The sequence below is a fragment of the Ambystoma mexicanum genome, chromosome 8 (genome assembly GCF_040938575.1).
Source record: "Ambystoma mexicanum isolate Mex_15411 chromosome 8, UKY_AmexF1_1, whole genome shotgun sequence".
In the NCBI taxonomy this organism is placed as follows: domain Eukaryota; kingdom Metazoa; phylum Chordata; class Amphibia; order Caudata; family Ambystomatidae; genus Ambystoma; species Ambystoma mexicanum.
Window position 1 is genome coordinate 582531287 of NC_090929.1, and position 12864 is coordinate 582544150.

A 12864-nucleotide genomic window follows, 5' to 3' on the forward strand; every position below is an offset into this window, starting at 1 on the left:
CACCATTAGCTCCAGAGCCCTTTGGCATGGATGCAATTGAAATGTAAGGCAGGATCCTCCCAGGCAGCCCATTTGCCATTTCTATAGCAGCTTCATTAGTTGTAACCTTTTATAGAAAACTTACTAGTCACTTGCTCTACACCAACTATGATTTTTCCTGAAAAAGAGGCACCTTCCACCCATCACTTTTTTGGTTTCAGTTTGCCTCCTTATATGAGAGAGGGTATGCCCAGACGGGGGTCCCTTGCTCGCTGCACCATAGGCAACCAAGTTGCAACTCACTGATGAGGCCCAACAAGGCCGAAAGATGTCTGAGGTTGCTTGTGTTTCCGTGCAGCAGTGACCTGGCCTGGCAGTTTGGGCTGGGTTGCTCCCATTGGTGGCAGTGCCTGACTGATTTGCATATGGTTGGACCCCTTTTGCAATGGCGCAGACAGGCTAAAATATAGTGGTGTGGAAGGTTGTCCAGAGCAGTGCCAGTGGTTCAGATTGATTCAAAACATTCCACCCATCACTTTTCTGGTTGCACTTGGGACTCCAAACATTGGTCTGTGGTGCTAATAGTTTGGTGGACCGTGCCAGATGGTAATGACATTCCACCCATGTTAAGGGCCCTCACTGCACTTGGGCCTATTAGCTGGCATAATGGGCTGTTACCAATTGTTACGGCCTGCCAGACTTATCATTTTGGTTTCAATAATATCTTCAAGCTCACCCAGAATTTGAAGAACTTAGTCTCAGCTTTCACATTTTAATGGACAGAGCTCCTGGAGGGGGAGCCTTTAACATCCAGGCATCTGTCAGAAGGGGCTCATTCAAAGTTTGGTGGCATTCCGTTAGAAGAATTCCACCAAAAATGGATACCACCTTTGTCGGAGGAGAATGTGGTCCACTGACCGTATTCACAGAATAGCACCAAGTCAGCCTTAACGGTATTCAGAATGCCATTACTGTCTGAGAAAACACTATAAATACAGTTACTGACAGGAGACTGACATTAAAAAGTCATTTTCCATCTGATCCATGACGACGTCCTCCTTCGCTGCCATTTTAAGATTCCAATACATTGCTATCCAGCTCAGGAGAGTGCCATCCATGTAAGGTGAGTAGAAAAGGTGGCCAGGAGATTCAGGGGGTGACTCCAGTGTCAGGACAATAACGTTTTCTGAAGATGGTGTACTTAAAGGAGGGCCAACACCTTTTGGGAGTAATGGCGCAGAAAACTTCAGCTGGAAAGAAAAATCAGCTGTAGGGTGTTTAAATTGGATGACATCTGGTTTGGGGGAAGTTTCTACCCACTCCAAATCAGGCACGCACAATTTTCTGAGACACACCAAATTAACAGTATTGATTTCCTACACCTCCCTCCCCTTTTGGGACAATAAACACACAGGTTTGCACACGTCTGTTAATTAATGAAACAGACAAATTCTAATCAATTTTAAATATAAGTGTACACCTTTTCCATTTTCTATGAAATCTTAATGTCAATGATTGCTACAATAAAGAATGATCATATACTGGTTTGTTGGATTGTCAAAGCACAGATATCACCAAAGGTACATTGCCTTATCCTGAGAGCAAATTTACCACACATTGAAAAGTGAATGAGAATGCAGGACAAATATTTCATTTTACAGAAAATAAATTAAATCAGAACATCACTGCCTATTTGAGTCTCTCTATTTTTTATTTATTGAAAATAAACAAGTCCCCCTACTCAATAGGAAAAGTCAGTCTTTCAAACAGCATTTAGGAAAACTCAGTTTAAAGACAGGCTACTTGACATTCCTGCATGTAAATCACTTGCAAAAAGAAAAAAACATATATTTAACGGATATGTTTTCTAGGTACCCTTCAATTGTGTTTCTATTGCATTCAATTGTGTGACAAGGCCAGTATTCTGGCCTTGTCAGGAGGGTATGGTGGAGGTTCACCACAAAGCAACCCAGCACCCGGCTCTGAGGGGAAGTCAACTGGGGCAACCTTACCTCTTCCCCTGATGCCAGCATATATGGTCGCAGTACATATTTGTCTTACTCCATGCCTCTAACTCAAGCTGCTTGCCAGTCTCTTTCCATCTTTTTTAGAACCTCGTAATCAGAGGAGCAGCTGAGCGCCGAACCCCAACCAACGCTCCATGGCCGCAACAGAGACCAGTGAATCTAGTGTCCTACAGGGGAAATAGCCCGGGAAAGAGAGAGCAGTGTTGCAGGATATACACAAACATCCACCAATTACTATATCGCTTCTGCACTCAGACGGATTCTCCATCATGTGGTCAGTCCTAGACCACAAGGGAAATAAAAGAGGAGCCAAACCCTCTCTAGAAACTATACTTGCTGGGGAGAATGACTGCCATGCAAACCCTGACACGGAGTGGGACATTGAACTGGCATACCCAACATGGTTGATCCGTGGTGGCTCCAGCGCAGAGAAAATGGCTGGGGCGTGGCCCCCTATTTAATGAATATAACACCTTCAGTACGGGGCTTACCCCCCGTAAATACATCCCCTGGTACAGACAGCTCCCAGGACTGGACGATAGCTCAGATTTGGCTAGGACAAACTGGCCAATCAGGACAGAGAGAGGGAAACTTAAACAGGAGACAGAAAAGTGTAGGTTTTCCGGGTGAGGTCAGCAGTAGAGTGGAGGTGGACCAAGAGATCAGCAGGAGGAAGGAAGGCACAAAGGAGTGTGGGGGCATATTGAACAAAGGTGGGGCATTGGTGAAGTGAGTGCAAGGGTACAGCAGAGTGATTGTGTGTGTTTGTGTGGCGGGTGGTAGAAGTTAATGTAAATAGTGGATATGAAGTGAATGCAACTGGATGAAAGGAAGGTTTTTGGTAGGGAGGGAGGGAAATAGTAGTGGAAGGAGGAGGGTAGTAGTAGAAGGAGTATAATAGTAGATGAAGGAGGAGAGCAGTAGTGAAAGGGTGTGGTAGTGAGAGGTGGTGTAGTGCTAATAGTGAGAGGAGGTGTTGTGGTAGTAGTCAGAGGAGTTGTAGTATTAGTAGAAGGAGTTGTAGGAGGAGGATAGTAGTCATTGGAAGAAGAGGAGTTGGAGTAGGAGCATTAGTGGAGTTGGAGGATGGGTAGTAGTAGATTGGGAGGAGAAAGAAAATAATTAACATCGAAGGATGGAGGCATGAGGAAGGCAGAGTGAAACATCGGAGGGACAGGAGGATGGTGTGGAGGCTCTGAGAAGAGAGAAGTAAGAGGCAGAGTAGAAGGGCAAGGTGAGAGTGTGCGTGACTGGAGTAGTGATATCTGGAGAGTCCTTGGAGGAGACAGTGAGTCTGCATTTAGGGAAACCACCCTAGCATAAGAGCCAAAATGTAGACAGCATGGGTCACTAGTCTACAGCACTAACTCAGGGTTACAGACTCCAGGGCTAGGGTGGGCATCCCAACGGAGACAAGATAGAGAGGATAATTTCTAGTGGAAATTGTCCCAAAGCCCCTGGACCAACTGATACCCCATACCAATCAAACATTCTGCCTTTGCATCTTTGTTGTAAAAGACCATTCCATACCTCCTGTGTTATTAGTAATAAAAACCGTTGGACTGTTTGCAGGTCTCAGCCGGTCTGTGGGGATCTTTTACATGTGTAAATATACACATTTGCCATTTTTCAATAGGACCCAGCTCAGTGATATAACCAGGGAATAACTTCAATTACATTCTTTTTTAGCATGTGCAACGTACGATATTATATGGCTCCCATTCTGTACTTGGCCATTCCACAGAAGTCAGGGATCTCCCAATATACAAACCATGTATTTTATCAAACCCAATGTTTCTAGAACCACTTGCACTTCTGGAATATGTACTAATTTCCCAGGAGGTACAGTCGATTGATATACCCCCTTCAGTTCTTTCACAAATAAGAAGGGCAGGGATGTAATCTATTTCCCTTTACAGTATACCTCCTCACAGAATTATATTTTTCCTTGGCATTATCCTTATATAGGAATGTGTCTTACTGACAGGTGGGTACCATCTCAAGGAGTGGTTCAATTCTGCCCTTCTTGTAACTGGTGGGCATCAGTCAGCAAGATGGGTCAGCTCCCCTTCACTGCCTGGTTTCCCTCTTGCACCTGTCTATTTCCCTTTGTACTCATTGACTCATTGAGAATATTACTGAAGAGAGCAGTCCAATGGGAGTGGTATTATAACCCAGTTTCACTGGTGATGTTCTCTTGAAGATTTCCACATTAAACAATTGTGATTTTCTTAAACAATATGTTCCTCACATGTGATTAAGTTACTCATTTGTTTTCCAGCTTGCTCTCACTCAGGTTAATCAAGTGATGTTAGTCTCATTTCGACATGACATGTGGTGTGCGTGTGACAATTTTTGCTTTTTATTCTCTCATACTTTCAAATAAATATTCTATTCTCATCTCACATATTTATTTCACATAAATATGTTATTCTCATCTCAGAAAATCAGCCTAGCCAGCACAGATTCTAATATATGTTAATCTCTGATGAGCAATGTTTTTGCATGACAATATCTACATTTTTATAATTTTGCAAAGTTAACAAATATCAACACATTTCTTTTTACATTCACCTGATAATTTATATGATGCCTGAGAAGGTGGTTGTCATTGAACTCTTTGTAAGAATGTTCTTTGAAGTTCAGTTGCTCAGAGTGATTATGCGAGCTGACTGTCATAAATGGCAGACTTCAAGTCTGAGAAAGCGTGAATTGCATCCTTAATGGAAGAACTGTTTGATGAAAGTTGCTGATTAATTGGGGGAGATACCATGTGAGCCCACTCCCCAGGATGTATTCTTGGAGTTTTAGGGAATTGTTGGTTAAACCCAGTGACAAAAGGAGGTTATTAATAAGTAGCCTTTGTTTTTCTCGCAAGCACTGTTTTTTGAGAATAAAAAGTACATTTGGTCCTTCGGTGTATCCAGGCAGTGCCATAAAGTTGATAGCCCAGTTTCAGATCCTGGGTTTCATTTCCACAGGAAAACCTCTGGTTGGAGCCAGATAAAATATAATTTTGCCGTCCAGCCCAAAGTTCTGTTTTCATTCACAAATGTAGCATTTAAAGTAACTTCTTTTCGCATTTCCATATTTTATGTTGGTCTTTAATCAGGGACATTGTAACATGTTTGCAATCAGGACCCCATGAATACAAATCTACACTTCATGTCTCTCTAGGTTTCATGAGGAAAGCAGAAATAATGTAGGCCTCAATTTCGTTTTTTTAATTTTCTGTAAAATACAATGCTTTTTATCTCAGATTGAATCTTCTCCATGTAATACAGATTGTTGTATTCTTTCATGTAACTGAACAGATTCATTTTTAGACATTGCCTTTGACTATGAACATTTACACTTTTTTGTATTAGGTATGCTGACATCACATTTCCTCACATGTATTTATTTCAAATGCTTTGCGCATGATGCCGTTCATATATTTATTTTTAAATGAGGATTTTCATTTGCATCCTTAATTTCCCCTACACAGCTATGGGACAGCGTTGCCAAGAAAGTGTCTCCGGTGGGATTTCACCAACCTTCAGGAGTTGACGTCCATAAGCGGTGGAACAACCTATGCGGGTGGGTCAGAACACTTGTGTCCTGGCACAGGATGGACATGATGGCCACTGGTATTGGTGCCGCGGAGACCCGGGTCCATAGGCAATGGGAGGAGAAAGTGCCCAGGTCTTTGGACCCCGCAACCACCTCAGGAATCGGAACTGAAGTCGTGGGCGAAGGATTATTTTCAAGTGCTGGTAGGTAAACACACACGCATGCAGCTCATCCTCGTCCATCATAAATTGTCTGTTACATGAATGTGTAATTGGTCTGGCACCACTGCAACTACATGGGGCAACCAGCAACATGAAACTCAAATAGTGACAGTACACAGGTCACTTCTCAGCATATATTCTTGTGTGTTTAGGGAATTTTTGGTTAGAACCAGTGACAAAAGGGGAGTATTAATGAGCAGCATTTGTTTTCCTCCCAAGGCCTGTCTTTTGAGAATAAAGAGTACATTTAGTCGTTCGGTGTATACAGGCAGCATCATAAAGTTCATAGCCCAGCCTTAAAGGCCTGGATTTTATTTCCATGGGAAACATCTCCCCAACACTGTGGCTGGAGTCAGATAAAACATGATTTTACCGCCGTCTAGCCCAAAGCTGGTGTTTTCATTCTCAAATGTGTCATTTAAAGTAACTTCTTTTCACATTTCCATGTTTTAGGTTGTTCTTTAATCAGGGGCAGTATAACATTTTTGCAATCAGGGCCCCCATGAATATAAATCTACACTTCAAGTCTCTGTGGGTTTCAAGAGGAAAGCAGAAATAATGTAGGACTCAATTCACATTTTTAATTTTTTGTAAAACGCTGTGCTTGTTATCCCAGATTGACTCCTCTCCATGTAATACAAATTGGTGTATTCATCCATGTAACTCAAAAGATTCCTTTTTGGACCTTTGATATTGATTATGAATATGCACACTTTTGTTTTAGCTGGTCTGCTGACATAACAACATTTCCTCACATTGGTTTATTTCAAATGCTTTGAGCACGATGCAGTTCATACATGTATTTTCAAATGCGGGTTTTCATTTGCATCCTTAATTTCCCCTACACAGCTAGGAGACATGGTTGCCAAGAAGGTGTCTCCCGTGGCATCACACCCACCTTCAGGAATTAATGTCCATAAGTGGTGGAGCCAACCATGTGGGCGGGTCAGAGCATTTGTGTTCTAGCACAAGATAGACATGATGGCCATTGGAATTGGCACAGTGGGGCTCCTGATACATAAGCAAAGGAAAGAGAAAGTGCCCGGGACTTCGGACCTCCCAACCACCTCAGGAATCGGACTATACACACACACACGCGCACGCACGCACGCACTCTCTCTTTCTCTCTCTCTTCATCCCTGTGCATTACATGAGTGTTCAATTGGTCTGGCACAACTGGAACTACATGGGGCAACCCTGAAATGGTGACAGTACACAAGTCCACTTAAATGGGATCAGTAAAGGCTACAGCTGGTAACATGCTTTTTCCCATACCTCACAGCAGTCCCCTACATTAGAGTGCCTCATGCAGAACACACCCAATAGGGGACATGTCAGGGACATGGTAACCATCATGTAGTGTAAGATTTCACACAAGAAATGTTGCTGGAATCAGTGGCCGGAAAGTGCAAAGGCATTCACACATAGCTGGGGGCTAGGACGTGCTTGGTACCACATGGCATTAGCCAATTATCGTGGGTAGAGGAGCAGTGTGCAATTGCATATAGTGACACGCACCTTATAAATGTGTAGTGTCATTATGCGCAGCTACGCGTATGAAAATACATGGCTGTACACGTAAGTCAATGTAACCCTTGTTCAGCTGAAGCAGCCCACAATACAGTCAGATGCTCGATCCGGCCATGCCCTGGATCGAGCATCTGACTGCTCTTGCATATTTGGTTCAAGCTACACCAGAAGGCAGAGATTTCCATGCAAGATAGGTTTACATAGACTCCACCAGGATGGAGCGGGATTTCATGTCCCACATCATAAACACAAGTCATAACCACATCCCATATGCCAACATCCATAAGCATCATGGCTTTCATCTCTGTGCAGTGGGTAACTGACTTTTCTCTCACAGGAGACCCACACATTGACTCATCTATCAAGGGGAGGACGGGTCACCAATCCCTCACACTTGTGACAATTGGGCCTCATTCCGAGTAGGGCGGTGAGGGATACCGGGCACCGGTAAAGAGACCAGTGCCGGTAATCCCTTACCGCCCTACTACAAGGTCGCTTAGCGGGTCCCTCCTTTAACGCCAAGTCTGACATGGCGCTATGGACGAGACCCGTTAAGGACCAGGGCGCAAATAACGGGCTTGACATACGTGAGCCCGTTATTTGCGCCCTCCCCATTGTCAATGGGGAATGGCATTTTCAATGGGAACTAACCGGTCCCGCAAAGGTCGGACTACACCGGTAAGTCCCCATTGAACTAGACTGGTGCCGGACCCGTTATTGGTGGCAGTCATGGCGCAAATAGCACCATGACTACCACCAACCTCTGAATGAGGCCCAATGTCTCCACGTGCAGGTCAACCACCATACCTTCCACTACTAGGCCGTCAGCCTGTTCTGTGACTGGTCCTTCTTTTGTGCAAACCATCAATGATAGAACCACTGCATGGAACACCACCACTGCTACAACCCCTGCAGGGACCACCACCGCCACTGCTACGGTCGCTGCATGGACCACCACCACTCCCTCTAAAACAGGAACCACAGCCACATTAAAGAAGCATGAGTATAGTTCACTGCCGGGTAGAAATAGCCCTGCAAGAGTGCTGCCATTGCACCCACCATAGAGTCAACACATACAGCTGCTGCTCAGAAGGCTGTTCTCCTGTCTGATTAGATGTTGCAACTCCTCCAGCCACAGCAGGCAGAAGGCACAGACGTGCTAGAGGGAACACAACAACACACTGATTCACTGATTACAGCAATGACCCCTTTGTGTCTCCACTGACTCTACTCTAGTAAGACACTGATATGGATGTAGACCCAGGAGACGCTATTGACAATGTACATGCGACATTATTACATGGAACCAAGATAGCTGGAGGGCCTCAGTATCAAAACACAGGAGCATTTCCAGTAATGGTAAGAAAATGGCGAGATACTTTAGCCTATCATGCCACTTGCAGATTAAAAACGCTGCAGCCACCACTGTTCTTAGCCAACACATCAGAAAGAATGGCCGTTAGTTAAGATCTGTTTTTCATGTGTTGGAATATAAAATTGCTTTTAAAATGCTATTCTGGCCTCTGTACCTTAATGTGGTGTCACTGGTTAGGTATGGTACATATTGAGTGCCATGTGTTGCCTGCTGAGTGGTCTTGTTGCTGAATGATCTGAAGAAATGCTCCCATTATAACTGGTGCACACGAGCGCCTCATGAAGACAGATTTTATAGATGGAAAACACATCTCCCCTCCAATCTAACGACCTACTTTCGAATAGTGGTGTTGAAAACTGGAGGGGAGAATGTCGCCTTACTACACTAACTTTACCCCGAGCTCAGAATGGGGCCCACAGTTGGAGTTTCTACCGCAATGGCAAAAGAAAGGTGAATTTTTCATGTGAGAAGTTTTTTTTTTACTGTGGAAATCCTGTTCTCCCTCCTCTCCCTCTCAAAGTCCAAGTGTGTACCTGAGATTGAAAATAAAGCATCAGGGAGAGTGGCTTAGGTGGTAGTAGCCCTATTCCGCAAACGTGGTGTAAATCGACATGTTAAAGTCCACCACCGTTCATTAGGCGCCCTTGCTTTGCTTGGACTGGTAACAAAGGGGTGCTTTCCTTTACCAACCTGACGACCATTCCTTCAACAACAGATATAGCGTGCAGACGCAGAGTGTTCAACAAGCACGATATAATGTCACCACCCGCTTTTAACTAAAAGTCATCTTTGGGTTTTTATTGTCAGATTGCATGCAGTCTCCTTTGCATTCTATACTTCTGTGCAGTTGGAGTTCTGTTATCCCATATGTAACCAATATTACTTGTCCCTATGTGCACCTTTCAGCCTCAGGTACATACATACAACTCTTTTGACTCACCAGGTGTGTCCCATGAAACTTTGTATAATAGATGGTGGAGATAAAGTCATCATGAAATTTAAATCGGCATGCAATTAGGTTAATGATTCTCGGCACAGCTGTTCAGATTTCAAAGACCGTCATTTCATTAAGGTAACACATGTTCTGTACCTGGCAAGGCAGCTGTTCCAGTATGAGCTGGTGTGGGGCTGGCTGGAACAGGAGTATTAGGGTCGGAGGAGGCTATCTCGCTGGATTTTTTGCTCTCCGGTTCTTCAGGAATCATGTCCGGGGTGCTATATTTCCCATTGACATGATCAAACTCTTGCACCTGATGGGAGAATCAAGACGAGGCATATTCTCAAATCATTTTGGCATCAAATATCATTTTATTTCGCTAGAAAATAGTTTTTGGTAGTTACTAGAGTATGTGAAGTGAGACATGCTAAGAATTCTATATTTATGATTTCATTATTGAAAATGAAAAGTGCCTCTCCAAAAAAGCAATGTACAAAGGATATATTTTTGGTTGAAGAGTTCCATTATTGGTCGCTTTACAAACCTTTATAAAGTTATGCTATGGCAGTAATGCATTAAACAGCCTGGTGGTGGCGGGTGTGGAGCTGAAAGTAGTGAATGGGGACTGTTAGGACATCACGGATAATAACACACAAAAGATAATTAATATTTTTAAATATCCAATGTAAGCTGGTAGACATTAGCCTTCCCTACCAAGAAGAATGACCCTGTTGCCTTAATTAAAATAATGTATAATCCATTAAAAGAACATTAGTGGAAGGAACACAATGTTGCAAAACCTAAAAAGTCCCAACATTTGTTTGTTAAGGTACCTTACATCTTCAAATAAATCCAATACTCATAACATCACAGATGACTTTACAAATTACATAATCGTTTGAATGACTTTGGCATTAATGATGACATCAAATATCATATCACCATTGGCATCATATATTACAAGACTGAAAGTGTCACAAGTTACCAAATTACTTCGTACACACAGAAACAAAGAACTCCTCCTCCCTTGCCAACATTAAACACTGAGTGATATCCCCTTTTAACTATCCCTGGTATTACCTCTGTCTGTTTGGATTGTCCCTGGTTCCTCTTCTACCTCACCACTAACATCACCTGGTCTAGTTTACCCTTGACAAATCTATTGCAAGGCACTCACTCGTGAAATTGCCTTGACTAGAACTTGTACTGATCTATGCATTTCTTAACTAAACACAATGTCCCCCTCTTTAAATATACAATCAAAATACTTCCAGTTTATGGTCTTTCCATAGAATATTTACCATTGAAGGTAAGTACCATTGAATTTCAACCAATGAAAAATATTTCATTGAATTCCCATACATAAAGTGCAAAGTGTTTATCCATCGAAACACTTTCATCGAATAAGGTTTCGTTATATAAACAATTTACATTTTTTTGCATGGAAATTCGATGAAACATAACGTTACAGGGAGCTGTCCAAGTGCTGAAATCTATCTTTTTAACACTGAACAGCTCCCTGTAACTTGGGGCATTTATTGTTTATTGGGGGGTCCCCCCAAACCACCCTCAAACCCCAGGGATCCTCCCCCCTAACCTCCCCAAACCCCACTTTAAAAATGTAACGCTTGTCCAGTGCTGACATCTTTAATATATTTCAGCACTGGACAGCTCCCTATAACTTAATAACTTATTATATTTATTTTTTATTTGGGGGGGCAATCACCCCTCAACCCCCAGGGGTCCTTCTCCCCATAACCTCCCTCCCAAACTGCACTTTAAACATTTAACCCTTTTCCAGTGCTGAAATCTGTGATATATTTCAGCACTGGACAGCTCCCTATAATTTGCTCTTTCCTCAACCCATCCATCAAAATCCATCAAAATGTATTAAATGAATATGCATTTCGATGGAAATGCATTTCAATGGATAATTATCATTGGATTTTAATTTGAGGAAACTAATTTCGATGGATAGACTAGATACCAATACTTCCAAGTAGAAGAAGCTACCTAATTTAGGTGTGTACCATTTGCACACTTCCTGTGCACATGCACCTTACATAAATACACTCCTGGCTGCAGTAAGTACTGCACACAAAGTTGGTATAACACCTTACCTTCACATTCCTATTGTACAAACGCCTTGGCGTCACATTCCTATTACCTATGTGTTATATTAATCTCCAAAGGCTGGGAGTCAGAATTCCCTGCATCATTTTATAAAATAAAAATAAAAAAACAAAAAAGCACAGACTACACCAACCTAAAAGATGACATTCTGTCACACCCGATGTGTGTATCTGCTAGATTCACCAGATTTACAGGCTATGGTAGTTTGATGTTTAACACGTATCTGTGCTATACACAACATGTGTATTACTCAGATTGACCAAACAATGACCAGAGCCTTTGTTTGAAAACCATATTTTAGTACAAACCTCTATACCACATAGGGTATACCCTATCTTGGTTCCCTGTGGACACCAATCTTAAAACCAAACATGACCCACAGTCTTGAACTGCTGCCCTATCTACTGCATGTGTATTTTACACATCGTGCATGATCTGGCAGACCAAACATGAACCGTAGCTACAGCCAATGTTTAGTGTGTAAGATAACATGTCAATCACAGTGTGCTCCACTGAGATACACACGCGTGGGTCTCATACCTTGGCTGTAGCCCATTATTAACAGCATGTGTATGACATGCACATATGATGACCTATGGAGGTGCACTCTGTTTATACTCCACCTTGATACACCAACAAAGCCCCCAGCATTTGACTGTGAATCCTGTGTAGTACATGTGTCGTTTTCACAAGGGGCACAATGTGTCATTTAAATACACCATTTTCTTATTTATATTATGCAAAAAGAAGTTTGATAACACAAATTGCCTATCTAAATGGATATCCTGTCTGGCAGTCAAATTGGAATGGTATGAAAATGAAAAATATGTAATGGTATTGACTGCCAGACAGAATATCCATCTAGATAGGCAATTTGTGTTATCAAACTTCTTTTTGCATAATATAAGTACTTCTCCATAGAGTAAGAAGTTGCGAATCCCCCACTGTGGTCAAAGCCGATTTGAGAATAGTGTGACTTAAATACACAAAACATGGACAACACTATTCAGTTGCAGACAACGTTTAATGCATGTGTAAAGCTGCACTCAGTCCCTGGATTGACTTGTAGCTGTGAACTATGTGCAACAATCAAATACACCAAACACGGCC

At 42.6% G+C, this 12864-nt stretch overlaps 1 protein-coding gene across 8 annotated transcripts in view; it reads right to left on the reverse strand.

The window, feature by feature from the left end:
- The window catches only part of CHD5 (chromodomain helicase DNA binding protein 5), a 2731226-nt gene that overhangs the window by 942564 nt on the left and 1775798 nt on the right, over window positions 1-12864 (reverse strand). For all 8 annotated transcript variants that reach the window (XM_069610277.1, XM_069610279.1, XM_069610280.1 and 5 more), the window contains one exon: window positions 9775-9934. In XM_069610277.1, the coding sequence (XP_069466378.1) occupies window positions 9775-9934 (160 nt within the window). The remainder of the gene's footprint in view (window positions 1-9774; window positions 9935-12864) is intronic.